This window comes from Gymnoscopelus braueri (assembly GCF_963280865.1).
Source record: "Gymnoscopelus braueri genome assembly, chromosome: 16".
NCBI classification, from domain to species: Eukaryota; Metazoa; Chordata; class Actinopteri; order Myctophiformes; family Myctophidae; genus Gymnoscopelus; species Gymnoscopelus braueri.
Window position 1 is genome coordinate 14528071 of NC_137616.1, and position 23544 is coordinate 14551614.

The window sequence follows — 23544 nt, forward strand, 5'->3', positions numbered from 1 at the left end:
AATCTCTTTGCCAAAAATAGCCTCTATTTTCACCTATTATGTTCACCTATTACGAAATGCCCAGAATAGTGTTTCTAGTGTTCATGTGGTTAAGCTAATGGAGGCAGACATAACTGTCCTGTCTGGATGTAACTTTGTGTGATAGTTTGTGATGTCCGAACCAGCTCTCTCTTGAAAATGAGAGCTCTGCTCTCAATGAGATTACCTGTCTAAAAATAAAGGTTTAAAAAAGGGTTATTTGGTAAACACACAAACTGGTCTTAATTTAATTTAAATGTTTGACAGATGCATTAAGCCAATCCAATTAATCATTCAACATCACGTACAGAGTACAGTGAAAAAACATTCATTATTCTTTCTGTCAGCTGGTTAACAGACGTAAGAGGTTGTTATTTGTTTCCACGTTGTATTGTTCAAGATAGGGATGCAACAGTTTATCAAACTAATCGATTTAATTGATTGTAATTTTTTTTAATATAAAATCATCAATTTGGGGGGGATTTTTATCTATTTACAAAAATAGTGAAAAAACGCAGTGCGATGCTAAGTGGCTTAAGAGGTTAATCAGACTAAACGATTTAGTTGTTTATAAATAATCAATTTGAATCGTTTCGTGTTGTTTCTTTGATGAATAAAAATAAAATGACAAAAAAAAGAACCTAAAAAAACTTCTCAGTTATTCGATTAATCAAAAACGTAATCGATAAATTAATCGTCAAGAAAACAAACGATCGCTGCAGGCCGACAGACTTGCAGCAGTATCTCATGAAGAGGGACATGTTCAGTGGTAGATAATGTTGTTGCTATCGGGGCAGCAACCTTGTATCTCCATACTTCATCATACAAGAGTGTCGCATTAACCCATTAAGACCTGAGGCCGCTTCTAAACATTTTCAAAATCCTAACAGTTTTTCGGAAAAAATATATAAAAAAATATTTTTCACGATTTTTCAAAAATATCAGATATACAAGTATATCTGATATTTTTGAATAGCCAAAGAAATCTAAAGTGACACAGATGCGTTCCAGGTCCTAAATAAAAGAAGTGAAATTAGCAGATCTACAAGCTCACAACATGTCGCATGCTTATTAGATCGGCCATTTTCACTATTTTTTAAATGTTTGTTAAATGATAGTTAAAAAAGGAATGGTTTTGGACATACAAGGTTTCCTCATGACAGCAACGATGTGTCAGGAGAGAGATAAACAGAGAGAGAGAGAGACAGACAGACATTGGGTCAGAGTGAGCTCATCCAGATGGGAGTAGTGAGCTCGTTATTCCGGGCCGTGCGTTGTGTTGTAGAGAGAGAGAGAGAGAACACAGAGAGCGCACGCCTCGTCCTCTGGAGACAATGATGATGATGATGATGATGATGATGATGATGACGACAACAGTGACACGTTGACTCGAGAGTGTCAGGTGGAAACCTTGTATGCAGTGGTGGAAGAAGTACTCGGATATTTTACTGAAGTGAAAGTAGCAATACAATATAAAACTACTCTGTTACAAGTAACAGGCCTGTGCTCAAAATGTTACTGTATAAGTACAAAAGTATTGGCATCAAAATGTACTTTAAAGTACCAAGAGTAAAACTACTAAAATGTTTGAAAATAGCAGATCTACAAGCTCACAACGCGTCGCATCTTTGTATAAAATAGGGCTAAAGTGGTTAATATATGTTTTATAATATAATGATTTATATTATGCAAAGTAACTAGTAACTAAAGTTTTCTAATAATTGTGGTGGAGTAAAAGTACAATATTTGCCTCTGAGATGTAGTGGAGTAAAAGTATTGAAAATTGGAAATACTCCAGTTAAGTAAAAATACCTCAAAATTGTACTTAAGTACAGTACTTGGGTAAATGTACTTCGTTAATTTCCACCACTGCTTGTATGTCCAACACTGTTACTTTTCAGAAAATGTTAAAAAAAAAAACAGTCCAGTGTTCCAATGGATCCAGTGTAATTATTATTTACCGGTAGTCACAAACTCTTGTTAATACTTTTCATTGGTTTGAGATTGATGAAAACTCTCTCTCTTTACCACTTTCACTTTGACTTTCATAAATGCACAAAATCTGTGAAAATAGCCGATCTACGAGCTCTCAAGGCATCGTGACGTTGTGAGCTCGTAGATTGGCTATTTTCGCGACACTTTTGTACGACGAAGTAGGTCGTTAATTTACCCAAAAAATATGGAGATACAAGGGTTCTGCCCGACGGCGTCGATATCCACCAGATGAGGCAGCGCTCGGTGTCCTCATTTGTTCTCACCCTGTACATTCCCCTCTCTTCTCTCCTTTTTTAACTAAAAGCCCCCTCCTCATTACTTCCGCCCTCTCTCTCTCTCTCTCTCTCTCTCTCTCTCTCTCTCTCTCTCTCTCTCTCTCTCTCTCTCTCTCTCTCTCACTTTTCTTTCTCTGTCCGTTCCTCTCTCATCCTCTGCCTCACCTCTTTTGCTTTTATTTGATGTTCTTTCTTTGATTCTCAGCCCTCCCTTTCCCCCCGTTTCTCTCTCTTTCTCTTTCTCTGTCTCTCTCTGCCCCTCCCTCTCTCTCTCTCTTCCTCATCTCTCATCTCTCTTGGAGGAGGCTGGTAAATGAGCATCAGACAAAGCGGTGTCTTGACCTGATCTCACCTGATCTCATTGTTATTCTGTTTCGGTGACTCCCTCCTCCTCTCCTCCTCTTCTCTCGCTTTCTCTCTATCTCCTTCCCTCCTCCTCCTCCTCCTCCTCCTCCTCCTCCTCCTCTCTCGCTCTCTCTATCTGCTTCCCTGTCCGTCTCACCCAGAGAAAGATGAGATCTATGTGTGAAGACAGCTCCATGTGTTCTTACTTGTTTTGGACACAAGAGGAGTGTGGCGGCGGTTGCGTTCCTTTCATCTCTCTATCTCTCTTATCACCAGTGGTGGAAAAAGTACTCGCATGTTTTACTTAAGTAAAAGTATCAATACTGCAATTTAGAAATACTCTGTTACAAGTAAAAGTCCGGAATTCAAAATTGACTTGAGTAAAAGTACAAAGGTATTGGTATCAAAATGTACTTAAAGTACCAAAAGTAGAAAGTACTCATTATGCAGAATGTCCCATTTCACAAGTTTTCAAATGTATAAAACGTATACAAAATCTTTTGAAAATAGCAGATCTACAAGCTCACAATGCGTTAACGCATTGTGAGCTTGTAGATCTGCTATTTTCAAATGGCCGAAATGTATATAAGGCTGAAGTGGTTCATATGTTTTGCAATAATAATCAAAATCTACAAAGTAACTAGTAACTAACGTTTTCAAATAATTGTAGTGGAGTAAAAGTATAATATTTTCCTCTGAGATGTAGTGGAGTAGAAGTAAAAGTGTTGAAAATTGTAAATACTCCAGTAAAGTAAAAAATACCAAAAAAAATCACTTGAAAAAAAGCACAGTACTTGAGTAATGTACTTACTGTAGTTACTATCCACCACGTTGCTTATCACCATGTTGATGAAGACTAGCTATTTCCCCTGTCATGCTCTAATAGGCAGATTAACGTATGGATGTTTAAGTGCGCTGACATTGACACTATGGATTCCCCCCCCCCCCGTATGTGTTTATGTCACGCTACATTAACCCGTCTCGTCCCCAGTGATCTTTACTGCCCCTCACAGATAACGTTACAGAAGTCCACCGCTTCACCAATGACCTTGACTCTGCAGCAGGACTCTTTGCGGCTTTTTATCGCCTCTCGCTTTTCTCACTGACTTTCCAACTAGCGACGCGGCTCAAGATCAATTTCTGATTGTTGCTGTCGGGCAGAAACGTATCTCCATATTTCACGTTTTTATGTAATGTTTTCATGAATGAATGCCCTACATACTGTAAAGGTCCTTACACACCGGGGCGACTTTTTTCATGCGAATAATACGTATTTTTTTTAAACCTTATAAAGTCAATGCAAGCTTACATGGAGCGAAAAAGCGTCTTTTAATTATTCGGAACAAGTCCGAATTTTGCGTATATTCGCATATTCGCCGGTGTGTAACCGCCTAGCGTAGTGAAAATTGCAGATCACCATGCGTTGTGAGCTTGTAGATTTATTTCACATATATCACAAATTAACATATCTTTATTACACATTTGATTGCATTTTTTAAATATTTTATGATAAATAATGTGAAAGAATTACAATGGAGAAAATGTAATCAAATGAGAAATCAAAAAATGTGTTAATGTTTGATTTATTTATAAATAATATGAATAATAATAAATAAATAACGGTTTTGGAGATACAAGGTTTCCACCCGACAGCAGCGCTATGCATTTTCCGCCTCTGCATAGCTAACCTTGAGAAAAAAGCAAACTGATAAAGGATCCATCTTTTGAGCATCGACCGAGCATAATAGTGAGCCTCGGACGTCAGAATCCATCATTTTACGACGCAGGCCGCCACACCTTTATGCACCAAACTATGATTGTTTTGTCGGCTTGTTTGCGTGGCTGCGGTCCAGCGTTATCGACATGCTTTATGACAGCCAGCAGTAAGTGATACAGAGTGCCGTATCGATGCCCCGGCACAGCAGCTGGAGCTGCAGGATCACATATCGCCGCAGTCGGCCAGAAACCTTCTATCTCCATATCTCATCTTTTGATGTTTATTTCATATAGGCCTACAGAGAGAGAGAGAGAGAGAGAGAGAGAGAGGGCCGAGAAAGTGGTCTGCAAATTCTATAAATGTTTAACCAATGAAAATAATTTACCACTTGAACCCCAGCATGCATATTCTGGGGGGTACATTTGCCAAAAAATGCTGATCTACATGTTGTGACGCGTTTTGAGCTTGTAGATTTGCCCTTTTTGACGAAGAGATTTGGTGGAAAAGGGCAGTCTGAGTCTGTTTCACTGGTGGGATGCAGCATCCGTATTGTGGGAAAAGGCAAGCTTTAGCTGAAAATAGCCGATCGAATGCAGATCGAACGGCAGATCGACAAGCTCGGCAGATCGACAAGCTCACAACGACAGGATCGACAAGTTGTGAGCTTGTCGATCTGCTATTTTCAGAGAAAGCTTTCTCCACAATAACAGAAAACAGAAATTACACTAGTATAAGAAGTGGTTCAGAAGAACTTGTGACTAAATAAGAACTACACTGAATCCACTGGTTCTTTTTGTTAATTTCCTGTAAAGTAACGGTTTTGTACATACAAGGTTTCCACCCGACAGTGATGAGGTGCGGGGTGGGGTGGGGGGGGGAGTGGGGGTTGTGTTGATGGCAGAGGTACCGGTTGAGCACTCCCAGGGGTGAGACGCAGGCCTTTATCTCTGCTTTACTGCCCTGTACAAACACCCCCCAGGGCCTTATCACTGACGATAGGGGGGGGGGGGTGCTGGATGATGGGGTCGCTGTTGGGTGGAAACATTGTGTAAATTAGTGAAGATAGACGATCTGCTATTTTCACTACTTTTGTATGATGAACTATAAGGGGCATTTCTTTTACGGAAATATATACAACAGTTGAAATGTGGAGATCCAAGGTTTCTGCCCGACAGCAACGATGGGGTATGTAGTAACAGATGGAAACACACCGTCCAGCATGATCAATAATGGGCACACACGGCCACTTCCTCTGTTGGTGATGGAAGCAAGGCTTCAATTTCATGTCATGAAAGTGATCGAGAGAGGATAACCCTAAGAAAAAAAAGATCCATGAGCTTATTTAAGAAAGATACATCAATCATCATATCTCTAATAGTCTATAATAGTACTTTATTTACAATTTAGGCATAAACTGAGGTTAAAGGGATAGTTCACCCAAAAAATATTCTATCAATTACACTCCCCATGAAGCCTTGAATTCATGGAGATTTTTTAGTTTTTGTCGCATTCCTCAGCCAATAATTTGATGATCGGTATAGTTTCCGGTAGGAGACTCAATGGAGATTCTTTGAGTCTCCTACCGGAGACTCCACCGGTCATCAAATTGTGTAATAGATACAAAAATACATTTTAGGGGTGAATTCTCCCTTTAACCTGGATTACACGTTATTGCATGCAATGTGACGAAAGGACGAAAGGAGCTCGAGATAAGAATGGGAGAAAGCTAGAGGCCTCTCGCAAGACAAGAGGAGCCTAAGCAAGCCGTTAATGCATCGCACAGCGCATTAAATGGCTGCGGTCCATCTCCATGTTTAACCACCATTGTATACATACTTCTCCCCCGTGGACTGATCGACAGCCCAACCGCCCTCTTAGCAATTACAGTGCTGTCATTATCGTAAACTGTATGGGAGTCATACGTGCAATTAGCCGAAGCGAGCCCCATGACGTCATCTCCTAATAGTCCTCATACAGACCTGGCGCTAAAGCTTCCCTTTCTCCACCATGAGTAACGTGAGCCAAGGTTTTCCCTGTATTTAGTCAGCAGGATACGATTTAATCCTCTCAACCCCACCACCCGTACCACAAACACATGCAATCAGCCTAGATTTAAAACTGTAAAAAAAAGAAAAAGAAAAGGATAAATATTAACATGAAAGGGATACCTTGAGCGTTTGAAGTTAAATGATATGTTTTACTTCCTAGCCATACACTTTTGTCAATTTAGATGGGCAGAATTCCTCACTGGAACCTAGCTGTGATCTATAGTTTTTGGGGCTAACTGAAAGACATGGAGAAACCATCTCACAAGATGTGTAGGCCTACCTTATAGAGTGAAGAAGAACTAAAATTCTAAATATTAAGCTGTCCCTTGAACTGTGGAAAGTCTCGGAGTTGACTGTGTGATTTTAAGATGACCAGTGGCGTTGTCTTTTTTCGTAAATTAAGTTTTGGACATACACGGTTTCCACCCGACAGCAACGTGTTGTAACCTGAGCAGTCTGTCTCTCCAGACCAGGAAGGGGCAGGGGAAGAAATGAGAAATTACTTAATTAACCTTTTAGTACATTTTACATGTCCTGTAAGCAATGTTGCCTGCACCAATAGAGCGTGCCAAAATTCCTGAAGGGGGCGTCAACAAGTGTCTTTTGGTAGCGGCGGACATCTTTGAGGGGTAAAAACCAGGTTGACTTAACATTGCTCAATGACACGCCCAATGCCACGCCCCCCGTGGTGACGACACGTTGGCACGCTCTATAGGCTTACTACTGTAGACTCACGTAGTCATACGATTGGAGATCTCTGCCTACCAATACATCTGGTGACATCTAAATTCAACACAGTGGCTAGAACTGAGTACTGAGAAACTATTAAAAAAATTAACTGCATTGCAGAAGCAGTGCAAAGACTTCAGGGTGGTCCTTCATATTGGGGCGGTGACATGATTTGTTTTTAAAGCAGTGGTTGTAAGTTTTCTAGCCCCTACATTGAATGTAGACGTCACTAGACGTATCGGTAGGTGGATAACTCTGATCGTCTGGCTACGCGAGGCTAGACTCACTGATGCGTTTCAATTTTCCTACTGCTTTACACTTTCTTTCCTCCAAGATGTGTTGCCAACTCAGTTCTCCCTGTCTCACTATGTACTTTACATCTCTTTATGCTGCCTGCGTGCGTGCGTGTGTGTGTGTGTGTGTGTGTGTGTGTGTGTGTGTGTGTGTGTGTGTACGTGTGTGTCTGTGACGTGTGCGTGTGTGTGACGTGTGTGTGTGTGTGCTCTCGGCTGTGCGGCGCGTGCAGACCGAGCCGCCGGGCTCTGCTGTCGCTTGGTGGTGCCTTGCCACAAGGGGATGCCCCGCCTCACCGACCTGTCTGTCAAAACCAAAGACGTTTGGGAGATCCCGCGGGAGTCGCTGCAGCTCATCAAGCGTCTGGGGAACGGGCAGTTTGGGGAGGTCTGGATGGGTACGGATCCAATCGCCTCCTGGTGGAGGGCTGCGTGGAAGGCCGCCACGTTGACCCCGCCCGGCAGACACCTGACTTAAAAACGATTCGAACGTACAGAACATAGAAATATGTGATCTGGCGAAAATGGGGGAGAGGGAGATGAAAGCATTTGAACCCATTAAGACCTGGAACGCATCTGTGTCATTTTAGAACTCTTTAGCTATTCAAAAATAGCAGATCTACAAGCTCATAGCGCGGCACAGAGTGCCGCGCTATGAGCTTGTAGATCTGCTATTTTTTTTAAATCGTGAAAAAATATTTTTTTACATTATTTTCAAAAAACTGTTAGGATTTAAAAAATATATAGAATCGTCCCCAGGTCTTAATGGGTTAAGACCTCTCATTTTGTGACTTCTAATCGTAAAACTGCACTGTAAAATCCAGAGTGGAAGCCATTTTTCTTCCAGACACACTTTGATTCAAAATACAGTATGAGGCAAGGGTTATGAGAAACAAGAAAAGAGAAGTGCAATTTCAGGACGCTTCCAAATAAACACTCATTCGGCTTTGTAAAGCCCCTCCCCAAAACATGTGGAAAACACTTCAGAAAGACGTCGAGCGTTGGGAGTCAGGAGACTCTGCTCTCGTGTGGGTACATTCATGGCCGCCTTCCACCTCCCTCCTATTGCATGATCCACTCCCTGGTAGTTAACCCTTGTGTTCCCTTCCCTTCCCTCCCCCCTCCCTCTCTGTAGAGAGTGCAGATGGTTTGTGCTTTAATTTAACCGGCGTGTGTGTGAACTACACCCCTGACACCGTGGGCCTGACTCACGATGCCTGGGAGATCACCAGAGACTCTCTAGAGCTGGAAATAAAGCTGGGGGCTGGATGTTTTGCCGATGTGTGGTATGGTAAGGAAATGCACCCATTCAACCCAAAGTTTGATCATTCTTAACCACTTTAAACCCTTTATATACTACATACTACGAATGGTGAAAATAGCTGATCTACAAGCTCACAACGTGTCGCGATGTGATACGTTGTGAGCTTGTAGATCTGCTATCCTCGCTATTTTTTAATTTGGCTTTATTTGTAGACTTTTTTTAGGGACATTTTTGGTAGGTTTTGCCCATAATAACATGCCCAAATTCGGAGCGTCATGGTTAAAGGGGTAGTTCACCCCCAAAATGACTTTTTTTCCTATCGATTACACACCCCATGGAGACTTGAATTCATGGAGACTTTTTTTGTTTTTGTCACATTCCTAATTTAATAATAATAAATTTATAACGTATAATAATTATAATAATTTGATGTTGATATTGGCTCAGGAATACGACAAAAGCAAAAAAAAATCTCCAGGAATTCAAGGCTTCATGGGGTGTGTAATTGATAGAAAACAAGTCATCTTTTGGATGAACTACTCCTTTAAGGTGGTTAATTGCTTTAGATAACACTGTCCAGGAAAATGTATGCTATGTTTACCCTGTTAAGTCCTTATTAACGCATGAGGAAGGTGCACGTTCATCCGTGGCCCAGGTGCAAGACAAGCAAATGACAAAAGAGAATAGAGCCTGCACACTGGCAATGCTGAAAAGGCTCCGCTGTCTTTATATTGTGTCGTCAACGTTTCGATCAATTCAGATCTTCATCTGGGCAAATACATGGGAATGGGCATACACACACATACGTTTATATAGTTCACCGTCTACACACTGATAGGCTAACCCCAGTCAACTCAACTCATCAATTGGCTGGCTTTGCATAAAATAGAAATAAATATAAACAGTGTGCACCAATCCCTGAATCCAAATGGCAATAAACATTAACATTTAAAGTATCCCAAGACCAATACATTATATATATATATCAGGTAACAGTGACAGTTACAAGCTACAGTATAGGACATCATGTATGAAGTGTTTTTTATTTGTTATATACAGTATATAATTAATAATGATAATTACAACAGGGACTACATTGTAGGGGGATGGCGCTATAAAAATACAGCATACACATCACCAGTTTGCAGACTCTATTCTCCTTTGTAAGTCCTTATTAACCCCCTGCATTTCTTTACTGACAAAGAAGAAGAAAAAAACACACCGTTTGTGGTATTGTCTTCAGATGAAAAAACATGAATTATATTTCCCCCCAGGTAAACATGACTTATATTTCCACACAGGTAAGGAAGGCCCTGTTGTAGAACAATGTCAAGTACTTAAATTTTCAAACAATAACAAAAACCAAAAAAACACATCCCCCCTGTTTTTGTTTTTCTCTAATTGGTGATGGAAGCACACATTATCATTATTCCTACCCCGGATTCATGTTGTGATTTGGTATCCCGTATTTTTCTTTTCTAAAGCTCCGTTTTAATAACGCACGCTTTAACCACTTAAACCCCAGCATCCCTATTGTGGGGGAAAGCTTTCGCTGAAAATAGCAAATCGACACAACGCGACGCAGCGTGTCGCGTTGTGAGCTTGTCGATCGGCTATTGTCAGCGAAAGCTTTCCCCACAATAACAGGAAACCAAAAAGATACTAGTATCGAGCCCTGAGGGACTCCGGTTACCCATATATGGGGTTTAAGTGGCTAAACCAGTTCCATTACTTGTCAATAGACACTCCAGAACCTCAAAGTAACCTTGCTGCCAGCGGAACTTTCCCTCCTCCTGTGACTCCCTTAGAACTGCGTCCCCTCTCAACCGTCCTACTGTCTGTCTCTAATGAATGTGCTTCTGTTGCCTCCCAGTTATACAGTATATATATATATATATATATATATATATATATATATATATATATATATATATATATATATATATTTCATTAATTATCATTAAACCAGTGATTCTCAACCTTTTTCATTTCAAGGACCCCCGCATTGATATGCATTAAGCCACGGACCCCTCATTTGATACTTATTTTTTAATCTCCGGGTCCCCAATCTACACTGTAAAGTCCTCAGTGTTTAATTTCACTCTTGAGAGTGTGCGACCCTTACGGTGTCCATTTGGTTCCATTCGTACACTCTCAGAGTTTCAGACCTGTAAAGGTTAATTTGGACCCCTGGTGCGCCCCGCACCCCGACGTCCAGAAACAGGGTTTCAAACGAGACTCAGTGGGAGTTACGCTGTGCTCCATTTCTGCTGATTCGTCTCATTACTGCTGGACCCGAGATTTCTCCCCCCACCCCATGTGGCACCCTGTCCTATGGGATCCTATTACCTCACAGCCCAGCATGGGGGCTGCATCCCATAGCCAGTACTAGTAGTCCACACACCATACTGTAGTTATGTCCAGAAACCCCAAAATGGCCGCACAGCTGTGCCAATAATTGGATTTATGAGGGGCAGTTTCAAATCAAAACACCCACTCCCACCCCCAGAGTCATCCACCCACTTGTCATCACCCAAACTTCACTGTTTCAATGAAGCTCCCTTCATTGCCTCCGTCCGTAACCTGTAATATATCAAGGGAGATATATGGAGTGGAGTCTGTCTTGCCTTTAGGTCACCGTGTATACTGTAGATTGTTGCTCTGTCCGTCATTGTGCATCACAGAGTGAGCTACGTTAAGTGCTACTGTACCGCAGTGATTACAGTGATTGGTGTATTAGTACGCCTGCACTGACACAATAGACAGAACCGGCGCAGCCCTGATGTGTTTGCAGCAACGCTTCATTTAAACTTGGTCGCGCACCGCCGGTGTCCCCTGCCGAAAATAGCAGATCTACAAGCTTGCTAAAACATTGTAATGCGACGCATTGCGAGCTTGTAGACTATTTCAGGCGCCGCAACCTGAGTATAAATCAGGCTTAACTGGCGCCCCACCGCTGAGGAGCTTATGAGTGCTATTGCTTTTGATAATCATCCTACAATGGATTATCTGCTCCCATGTTGGTATATAGAGGGCTTTTAAAAGCCCTGCAGCTATCCCTCTCTCCCTCCTGCTGGGAGTGTGTGTTTTTCTTTTTTTTGTGTGAAAGCGATTTCAAATCAAGGTCCGCCCCGTAAATCTCGTACCCATTTAATTATCCTTTAGGACGGCCCTCCTAGATGTGAATTAAAGGCAAGCTGACTCCTCTGTCGTCATCCCTGTTTGTTGATGTCTGTCTCACTATCTTTTCAATGCAAGACTTTTGGTGTTTTATTTGGCGAATTGTGATCACAATACCCCCCTGTCAGACTGGGTCTTGCTTTGAAATGATAAAATCTTAATACAGGGTGGAGTGGTGGCTTGTTTTACTGAAGCTAGCATAATAATGTTCTGTGTGTGTGCTTGCTTGCGTGCGTGCTTGTGTGTGTGCGCATGTGTGTGTGTGTGTGTGTGTGTGTGTGCGTGTGCGCGTGCGTGTGCGTGTGCGCGTGCGTAGGAACGTGGAATGGCACCACGAAGGTGGCGGTCAAAACTCTGAAGCCGGGCACCATGTCCCCCGAGTCCTTTCTGGAAGAAGCTCAGATCATGAAGAAGCTCCGCCACGACAAGTTGGTGCAGCTGTACGCCGTCGTGTCAGAGGAACCCATCTACATTGTCACTGAGTACATGGGCCAAGGTAGATGAGCCCACATACACACACACACACACACACACACACACACACACACGCTATACTGTACTTACTGTAGGATTGCCACCTTCTATGAGGAGAAATAATGGTTCCCACTCACGCCTGTTCTTTTAGCGTGCGTTTGCTCTTCAGTTGCGGACATGGGGTTGAATTGTTATCAGTATTGGATGACTAAATGCCAAGCGCAGCGCTGGCTTCCATAGCTAAAGGCAAGGAAACATTTAATTGGCAATTAAAGGACGATTCCGTATTTTACGGGACGGGTGGTAACCCCAACTGTACTTTATATGCAAAAACCTCTCTACATCATCACATGTAGTACATGGAAGCAGCTAGATAAGCATACATGCTAACACAATAGCACACATGAGTGAACATGCGTATGCTATTAACATATACATACAGTACGTACACTGTACATTATGCATACATTATGTATATCGGCAGACAAACATATGTGCAAACGTATAGTCACGCATGAGGGAACACTTGGACACTGGCAACACACACATACGCATACAGTAGATAGATAGACCTTTATGGATCCCGTGAGGGAAATTCAGTTGTCATGGCAGCAGTATGAAACACAGGACAGATACATTTAAAAAATAGCAGATCTACAGCACTCAGATCGGGCTATTTCGAATTGCCGAAGGATAAAATAGGGCTTAAGAGTGGTTAGACAACAGTGGATTGATTCCATTTCACTCATTAAACTGTTCTGGTATGATGGGGTTTTTTCTTCTACAAAGTGGCAGTAATTAAGGCATATAAAAACAGTCTTCCCACAAGGACTGGAATTTAGGAACACCACAATAAAGAGCTGTAGATGCATATTAAACACACAGAGAAAACAAGAATGGAAACTGATGTGCATGGCTGTGCAGTTGGCATGCTCTTGGCGTCCCACATCTAGGGCAGCGTGTCAACTCGAAGCCAGGAATGCGTCTCGGAAAGAGTCAAATATCATACATGTACAAGTGTTTGTGGGCAGTGTGTGAGTACTGTGCTGCACTGTGGCACTGCGACAACCGCAGTCTGTCAACTACAATGTGAAGATGAAGAAGTAAAACACTACTGTGTCTCTCAAATGACTGTTTATGAGATCGTTTCGTGTGCTTTTTGATTATTTAATAAGAGGATGAAGATAATAAGATTACAAACCATTGCTGTCTGAAGCGGAGCTACATGTCAACAGTAGTTTACTGTTGCTGTAAAAAATGGAGATGCATACAAAGAGCTATAATTATACATGGACTGACATTAGACGTGTGTGTGTGTGTGTGTGTGTGTGTGTGTGTGTGTGTGTGTGTGTGTGTGTGTGTGTGTGTGTGTGTGTGTGTGTGTGTGTTTTTTCAGGAAGCCTCCTGGAGTTCTTGAAGGATGGAGAAGGTCGTGGTCTAAAACTACCCAACCTGGTGGACATGGCTGCTCAGGTATAATTTGACGGGACGTAACGTAATTTGGACAATCTTTTCCAGGGGAAGTAACTAACTTGTATACACCTTAACACAGCCAACACATCGCCATGTCGAACAGTGGTGGGCAACCACCTCTTATTGATCTACCAGGTGATCAGATTGGGCTATTGAGGTGATCGATTGAGCTGATCAAAAACAACCATTATTAGCTTTCCATTTGTCCACTCTCACTACAGAAGACAGAAATGCTTCCCGTGCCGGTGGATTGGTCCATTTGGTACACTCTTCAGAGTTAAATTATTACAAAGGACTTTACTGTGTAGCAGCACAGAACACATACAGTAGCCTATAGCAACATGCATTCGCGACATGGATTTTTGCTGAATATTATATATATAATATTATATTTTATATATATATATATATTACCCCAAATTGTTTTGGCAAACGAAACGACATACTTATGTTTTAAAACATACATGACCAATTTGAATAACACAATTTGAATAGGTAGATTTGAAGGGTTGAGGGAGCTGTCTTAAACATGTTTTCTTCCATGAACCATACCTTCCTTCCTAATAATCTTACCCTTGTTCCTTTCCCTTTCCCTGCAAATGCCTTTAGAGCTGGCGGCCGAAAAAATAACTGAGCTAAGCTTTTCTCAACGGAGAGGAGGGTCAGAAACCGGTCAGACAGGGTCATGATGGCTCACGTGGCGACTGTAGCTTTACTTAGTGGGTAGAGAGGTCGTCTGAGAATCGGAAGGTCACTGATTAGGCCCTCGGCTCGCCCAGTCTGTGTGTCGAAGTGTCTATGTGTCAAAACATTTTACTGTGTGTATTCCAGGTGGCAGCAGGTATGGCGTACATTGAGCGGATGAACTACATCCATAGAGACCTGCGTTCAGCTAACATCCTGGTCGGGGACAACCTGGTGTGTAAGATCGCCGACTTTGGGCTGGCCAGGCTGATCGAAGACAATGAATACACAGCTCGGCAAGGTGAAGGCCCCCCCCCACACACATACACACACTCACACACACACACACACACACACACACACACACACACACACACACACACACACACACACACACACACACACACACACACACACACACACACACACACACACACACACACAATGTACAACACACCCAGACAAAATGTATACCAAATGGTTGACAGTGAAATCGCAATCAGAGGTCAGTCCCAAACATACTCACTGTTACTGTATTTAACCAGAGGTAGATAGACATTTCCTGCTCCAGAGAGAGAGAGTGTCGTCTCTATCAGGCAGAAAACTTGTATCTCCATATTTATACTTGTTTATGTTTTTTCCTAAATTAATTTTGTGTAGAAATAAATTCAGATGTTAAAATGGTTTAGGCATTATGTTACACATGTTTAAATGTAGATATATATTTAAAATGTGTGTTGTGTTCAGACATTGGAGATGGTTAGGGTTAAGTGGATAAGTGTAGATATGGGTTTGGTGTGCTTATGGTCAGGGTTAAGGTCCGGCACAGCTCTTATCCAGTATTTAGCTAATGCTAAATACTCAAACTCCCAGATAACAGGCTTGTAGAAATTGGTTTCAGGGAGCATGACGTTTCTTTTTTTAAGCCAACAAAATATATCTCTTTTAACTGTGTCCTTTTTTCCTCACCGCATCTGTCTGTAGGTGCAAAGTTCCCCATCAAGTGGACGGCCCCGGAGGCAGCGCTGTACGGGAAGTTCACCATTAAGTCAGACGTGTGGTCGTTTGGAATCCTGCTGACGGAGCTCGTCACCAAGGGCCGGGTTCCTTACCCAGGTGAGGAGGGTTGTTGTTGTTGTTCTTTTGGGGTATTTGCTGCAGCAGTAGTTGGACGTTTTAATTTCAAGGATACCCAGTTTGCTATGCATTATTAGGCCACGGACCCTCAAAACTCTGAGAGTGGACAAATGGAAGCAAATGGACCCATAAGGGTCCATTTGCTTCCATTTGTCCACTCTCAAAGTTACAGATAGGTAATTGTCCATTTATACTATCAATCATTTAGTGATTAGTGGGTGTCAATTAGTGGCATAGTAGTTAAATGACTTGTTTCGCAAGCGGCTCACAGTCAAAGAGCCTTCATAATAACATAATAAACTTAATATTTACTGTATAGCGCCTTTCATACAAAACATGCAGCTCAATGTGCTTTACAGAGATAAGAAAAACACGAATCATAGACTAGAAGGAAGCAAACAAGGGGGGAAAAAGTGCATTGCATTAAAAAAGAAAATGGAAAAACTAAAATAATCTAAAATAAAATATATATTTTTAAAATGCCTTAAAAATGTATTCCTTGCTTCCCCTATGTTGTTGTGACCCTACCATTGTCATTACACTCTCCCAATAAAGATACATGAACAAGCACTCTTTTCCTTTTTCTGTAAGAGGGCAGTAAGGGACTGAGTGTGGCGTACTGTATAGCTTTCAACTGGAGCGGCTCAGGAGAGGGATTGCTTTGATAAAGCCTTGTGATAAGGAGAAAGCTCTCTTGTATTAAGGGTTCAAGGTTGGGGTCTTACGGACCACGGAACAGGAAGTTGTCATTCAATGCAGGGTTTGTGCAGCTCAATTCTTTTGGCTCCATTTGATCTGAGTTCAACTCAGCTTCTTCAGGACCCAGAGGCTGTGGTTGGTTTAATTTTGTTTAGGGGTTGTCCAGTTAACATTTATTAGGATTACAGTTATGAAAATACACAAAATTGATGCATGTTAATAGATAACAACACATTACAGAGGCTTTGGAAAGATAGAAGACTTCTAGTGGACTCTAAATTGGAAATAAAGCATGTTTTATTACAGAGAAGAATTCCCTTAAACAAAGATTGATAAAACGATAGATAGATAGATAGATAGATAGATAGATAGATAGATAGATAGATAGATAGATATGTTGATCCCAAGGGAAATAGATTCAGTTGTCATAGCAGCGCCACAGTAAGGATGAAACAATGGTACAGGTAAGAGTAGAGAATGAGTACAGAATAAGTGGTAGCCAACACTAATTAAACTAGGATCAATATAAATGACAGCCATCCGTATAGCATAGGTATCGTGTGTATTCTGTCACCAATAAAAACTGCCTATAAATTCACTTAAAGACTTGCACTTGGACTGATTGGATTAGCATAGGGTACAACTATGAACCATTTGCAGATATAAATATAGGCATAAATATCATCGTTAAAAAAAGAAACAGGGCATATGTAAATAATATGTATTTATGTACTGAGTATACTGTATCAGCAGTAATATGTTATGCTCTGGAGACAAACCTCTCTCTTATATTTAAAGGATCTACACCATGAATTTAAAAAAAATATTTGATATTTAATATCATATGGTGTATGTCCCTCAAACCTTTTTCAAAAGGTTTGAGCCTAAATCATCACTCAGATATACTCATCCCAAGTCAATTGTCTCTGGCTTATACAGCACTTTCAGCTGCAATACCAAAACGTCCTTTTGGGCAGGGGGGGGCTACTGAGCAATTCTGTCTGGCCATCATCAATGCAATGGCAAGGCAAGTGATGTCACTTGCATTGCCATTCTGAAATGGCCTGTTCAGACACGCCCATTCTGAAAATCTCTGAAATGAGAATGAATGACTGAATGTTAAAAAAAAAAAATGTTTTGGGGTACAAGAGACACTGGGGAGCCCAAAAAATACCCCCCCCCCCCTTTAACACTGGTACCGTGGTGCTTAGTACCAAATTCAAGCTTTTGTTATGACAACAGACAGCTCCTGCTGTTAAGTAAAACGCCTTTCAGCGGTCGGTTTAACCTCTATCTCCCTGCCAGCGTCTTAGATAACCTCTAATCCGCAGCCTGCCTGAGGGGACAACTTGTCAGAGAGAGAGAGAGAGAGAGAGAGAGAGAGAGAAAACAGAAAGAGATGGAGAGAGAGATTTAGAAAACAGAAAGAGATGGAGAGAGAGAGATTGAGAAAACAGAAAGAGATGGAGAGAGAGAGATTGAGAAAACAAAAAGAGATGTGGAGAGAGAGAGAGAGAGAGAGAGTGAGAAAGAGAGAGTTAGAGACCGAGAGAGAGAGCAATAGAGAGAAAGAGATTGAGAAAACAAAAAGAGATGGAGAGAGGGTGAGAAAGAGAGAGTCAGACAGACAGACAGACAGACAGAGTTAGAGAGAGAGAGAGAGCTAGAGAGAGATGTGCTCGGGGAAAGTCAGTGTTCTCAGCTGATGAGCTCAGGCCGGGGGGACGTGTTTGTCCAGATGGGTCTGGGTGGGCTGGGGGCGGGTGTGAGGGAGGGAAGGTGAGCGAGGTTAACAAACAACCAGATGTCTCCGCCGCTCTCCTGAGGCCTTCACGGGGTCCTCAGTGGTACGGGAGACACTTCTTGTTTGTTTGTGTGTTTCAGACGAGCGACTCGATGGCTGTCTGGGTTTAGCGACATCATCCCCCTCTCAATTACACTTTCTTGTAATTAAACGATGGTGAGGGGTAAAAGGCTCTGATGTATTGAAGGTCGTCGCCACAGAGTCAAAACATTTATTCTCTTGAGGAGGAAGTGTCAGGCTGGTTTAGTTTTAAGGCCCCCTGTAGCACTTACTCAGCACTTCATGTCTACTGTGTGCAGTGGTGGTAAAAGTACTAACATTCTTTACTTAAGTAAAAGTATCAATACTGCAATGTAGACATGCTCTGTTACAAGTAAAAGTCCGGAATTCAAAATGCACTTAAGTAAAAGTACAAAGTATTGGTATCAAAATGTACTTACAGTACAAAAAGTAAAAGCACTCATTGTGAATGTCCTATTTCACAAGTTCAAAATTTGAAAATAGCCGATCTACAAGCTCACAATGTGTCGCATTGTGACGCATTGTGAGCTTGCAGTCTGCTATTTTCAATTGGCCGAAATATATATATGGCGGAAGTGTTTAGTGTGTTTTGTAATAATAATCCAAATCTACAAAGTAGCTAGTGACTAAAGTTTTCATATAATTGTAGCGTAAAAGTACAATATTTTCCTCTGAGATGTAGTGGAGTAGAAGTAAAAGTATTGGAAATACTCAAGTAAAGTACAAATACCTCAAAATTGTACTTAAGTACAGTACTTGAGTACATGTACTTAGTTACTTTGCACCACTGACGTGACGTGTGTGTGTGTGTGTGTGTGTGTGTTTGTGTGTGTGTGTGTGTGTGTGTGTGTGTGTGTGTGTGTGTGTGTGTGTGTGTGTGTGTGTGTGTGTGTGCGTGTGCGTGTGCCTGTGTGTTTCTGTGCGTCATCATCAGGCATGAACAACCGTGAGGTTCTGGAGCAGGTGGAGCGCGGCTACAGGATGCCGTGCCCTCAGGACTGTCCCATCTCGATGCACGAGCTGATGTTGCAGTGCTGGAAGAAGGACGCGGAGGAGAGGCCCACCTTCGAGTACCTTCAGGCCTTCTTGGAGGACTACTTCACCGCAACTGAACCTCAATACCAGCCCGGAGACAACCTCTAAACAAAAGAAAACCTTGGGTGTGGCTAGTTGGGGGCCATAACTATATGCCCTGGCTATACAGTTCGAGCTGGGAACAAGGACTGGCTTAAAACAAATCAAAAAATAAAGTAAAACCAACCCAGAGCTGTGTGAAGTCTGGAGCCTTCCCCAGCCCGGCTGTTTATAGCCTCCTCTCCCCTTTAGCCCGTTAAGACCGGGAACGCATCTGTGTGTCGTTTTTCAGATTTCTTTGGCTATTCAAAAATAGCAGATCTACAAGCTCATAGCGCGGCACCGAGTGCCGATCTGCTATTTTGATCTGCAATTTTTTTGAAAAATCTTGAAACTTTGTGCAAATCTTTGAATATATATATTTTTCAAAGCGAACATTTTGTAACTCAAATCTTTGCTTCTGGGGGATTCTACAAATGTCTTCTAAATCCTATTATTTTTTTGAAAAAACTTGTGTTTGCTATAATCAGTGGTTCTCAAACTGTTTCATGTCAAGGACTCTGATGATATGTATTTTGCCGCGGACCCCCATCTCAAAATATGTTGTTCCAGGGACCCCCAGAAGCAAAGATTTTAGTAAAAGAAATCGCTTTAAGAAATATATATATTCAAAGATTTGCACAAATCTTCACGATTTTTCAAAAATAGCAGATCTACAAGCACATAGCGCGGCACCGAGTGCCGTGCTATGAGCTTGTACATCTGCTATTTTTGAATAGCCAAAGTTATAAAATAATGGTTAAAGTGGTCACACAGATGCGTTCCCGGTCTTAATGGGTTAAGGAACTGTACAGCTTCTTCGGCTCAACACGAGCATTTTGAGTTCTCCTCTCCCATTCAACCCCCAAGCAAACCCTCCAACTCGCCGTGGCCAATCCCGACACAGACTGAGAGAACGCGCCGAGTGGCCGTCGAGGACCGGACCGAACCGGTTTGGGTTGGAACAGTGCGAGGGACCGAGAGGTTTGGGGTCAGTTGATTGGAGGTTGTGATAATGCAATGAAATGCCTGTAGTCAATGTAAATAAGAAAAGTCCATTGATTTTTGTTTTATTTTGTATTGTCCGTTTGTTTGCTTTTGTTAAAAGATTTTTTTTTTGTCTTATTCTTTTTTCCTGCACACAAATAATGATAATAATAATAATAATGATGATGATGAAGGTAAGGATGGTTATATGATAAAGTGAATGAATGAGAAGGGCCATTGCAGAAGTGCACCTGCATTGTAATGGGCACGGGCAACTCGTTATTGTATTATAGTTTTATTAATTTCTAGAGATTTAATTGGGAGCCTCTATATATATTTTTTGGTTTATGTTTCCTAGTTTTTTATAAGAAAAACAAATTCACCCCAAGCTCATTGACCATTATTAACACGGCAGCCATTCCTCTCTAATTTCATGCACCATGGGTGGACTGTATTCTTCGACTTTTTTCGTTCTGTTTTTTCCCATTAAAAGAGAGCAAAGACCTCTTCAGGTAAGTATTCCACCTCTCCCGAACACAGCTTTTGTTATGCTTCTCTTCAAATGGAAAAAGGCATTTCTCTACAGTTCTAGATGTTTATAGACTACTACAGTCTGGAAGAAAAAGGTTGATTTTATGTATGTTACCTTTTTCAAGAGATGAATTACAGCCAAACCTGTTAAGAATAATATTTTTAAACATATCTATCCTAGTATCTTTGCTAAAAGGTTTTAAAGCATTGGAAAAAAAAGAGAAAAAGGCAAGATAATGTCCTCCCACACAGTATTGTTTCAGTATGTTTCAGCAGGACCTTGCAGTTTAATTTAAGAAGATAATATATTGTCTTAACTGACGTTGGCATACCAGGTTTCATTATAGCAGTTATATCTAAGACGCTGGTTCTCAAAGTGGGGTCCGGGGACCCCCCCAGGGGTCCAGCTAAAGGATTCATATTTAGGAACCAAAATGGTCTGTAAATCTGAGAGAGTACAAATGGAACCAAATGGACACATGGAACCAAATGGACACTTACTGTACGTGTCCATTTGGTTCCATTTGTACTCTCTCAGAGTTATGGGGGTCCGTGGCCAAATGCACACCAAACTGGGGGTTCTTTGAAATTGAACATTTTGAGAACCGCTGTTCTAAGAGCATCTCATCAACTCATCCTGGTTTTAACCTTCATTGTGTAGCCGTGAAGGAATGAAGTATGTCGCTCTGTGGATAATGACCTTTGAACCTGTCTTATGCACCTCAGCACACATAATTCATTATGCACAGATTTACACATAAAGGCATAGTGCATACAGTACACCTTTCAAACCCCCAGGCACAACTGCATTGTGTACAAACAGACAGACATCATACATGAATGTGCACACATTCTTATGAGTGCATATTCTGTAGCATATGCACTCCTAAAGAAACTCATACTGTATACATTACATACACACATACAGTACATGCATGCACACACACACACACACACACACACACACACACACACACACACACACACACACACACACACACACACACACACACACACTGAGCCAGTGGGCACAGCATCCCTGCCTTCTTATACCTTACTGAACCTCTCTCAATTTTTCAAGCTTAATTCTAATTTTTTATGTTTTACTGACAAGGCTATTATTCTATAATAAGTATTTTGATTCTCGAGTTTTTACAGAGTATGTTTTTATTTAACCTTTTATTATTAAGTAATAGATCTTTAAAGAGTTGCGTGTAACTGTAACTCCAGGGGTGGTTTGGGGTCAATGCACTTTCACAGTCTCCTCGATTCTAAATGTAATCTAAGCCCTCCATTCACGTAATGATGATGGGACCTTCAATCTCCACTATTGCTCCATTGACTCGATAGAGGAACATTCTGATGAGGTTTTTACATTACAAGGGCCATATTGCAGTGCATTAGCCTGTGCTTTAACCTATGGAAGAGTACATAAGACAATGTACTCGGTATTGTACTCGCTAGTGTACATACTACAATGTAGTAACTACTGTACACGAAGCTGTTAGTACTTCCTGAAAATGGCATTGTGTTCTGAGCCCATTTCATGTCACATCATATTCATCATAAGGGCCAGTATTGCGTTATTGTGCACTTGTTAATCCTTTTACATAGGCTTTACCCATACTATTCCATAATGCATATATATAAATACACTGCAGGATGGCCATCTTAAAGTAAAAAGTTACTGAGCTGTTTTTTTTTTTATATGTCAAAAGAGTTTCAAATGTATTGCCGACTCGGTTCAGTTGAAAGTGAATTGAGTCCAACCCTGGATCCTATAGTTCTGAATGGTCTTATGCTAAAGGGGTTAGCACTCGTTTTCTTCAGTTGTACGGCTAAATGGTTTTTAAGTGTCGGTAACCTCCCTTTATTATAACTTTAATTTCCATTTTTTTAACATTACCGTTTTTGTTATTTCGGTGACTTGCCGTTTGGAATTTAAAAAACAATAAAACATTTTACACTCTTTCCAAGACACTCATTTCCTCAATTTCTTCTGCAGAAGTTCTCCTTATGAATGTGTGTATGTTAACACATGCCTGTGTTTGGCCAACCCATCAGCGGTCCACCATTCTGACCACTTAACACAGCAGCCATTCGGCTTATAAGCTGCTGTGCTTATAAGTTCCTATTTATCTGTATCAAAATGAAAACCCATTTTCAAGGTTTTAAAGGTAAAAAAAAATAAGATATATATTTTTTAAATATTTTTTTATATTGATGTTATATTATCATTTAAGTGTTACTGTTTTGCCTATTTGGGGTCCCACTTGCAATATCCTCACGGCCCACCAGTGGGCCCCAGCCCACAGCTTGGGAATCGCTGGTATATTATGCATACATGTACAGTATGTGCTTGCAAGGGTACATGTGAGTTTAATTTGTGCATGTCCCACTTGCTGTGTAAAACCGCACGGGAGCAGATTCCCCAACATGTCCTCCTGTCCCACAGCATGCTGGAACTGGAGCCACCATCTGAGGAGGTGTTAAATGGCTGGTCGCAACATTACATTCGTCCTGCAGAGAAACTGCCACACAGTGCCAGGTAGCCCTAGGACTGGCCGATATCCCATAATATTGCATGTTTTCCATATGCAGCCAGAGAGTGCTCTTCTTCGAGGGATTCGCCCCCCTGCAGCATTCACATTTCGTTGCTGTCGGGCGGAAACCTCCCATCTCCTTTTGTGTGTTTTTTCGTAAATTAAGTGCCCTACTTGATCATTACAGTGTCACACAAAAGCATCAAAGGTAGCA

The 23544-nt window shown here is 41.4% G+C and overlaps 1 protein-coding gene across 3 annotated transcripts in view; it reads left to right on the plus strand.

Moving 5' to 3' along the window:
• The window catches only part of fynb (FYN proto-oncogene, Src family tyrosine kinase b), a 109144-nt gene extending 86386 nt beyond the window's left edge, over positions 1-22758 (plus strand). Inside the window, exons 8-14 of one of the 3 annotated variants that reach the window (XM_080453137.1) lie at positions 7654-7818; positions 8556-8711; positions 12181-12360; positions 13735-13811; positions 14643-14796; positions 15480-15611; positions 19091-22758. In XM_080453137.1, the coding sequence (XP_080309263.1) occupies positions 7654-7818; positions 8556-8711; positions 12181-12360; positions 13735-13811; positions 14643-14796; positions 15480-15611; positions 19091-19299 (1073 nt within the window). In that variant the 3' untranslated portion in view covers positions 19300-22758. The remainder of the gene's footprint in view (positions 1-7653; positions 7819-8555; positions 8712-12180; positions 12361-13734; positions 13812-14642; positions 14797-15479; positions 15612-19090) is intronic. The other 2 variants (XM_080453135.1, XM_080453136.1) reach the window with 2 other exon arrangements.
• The last annotated feature ends 786 nt before the right edge of the window (positions 22759-23544 follow it).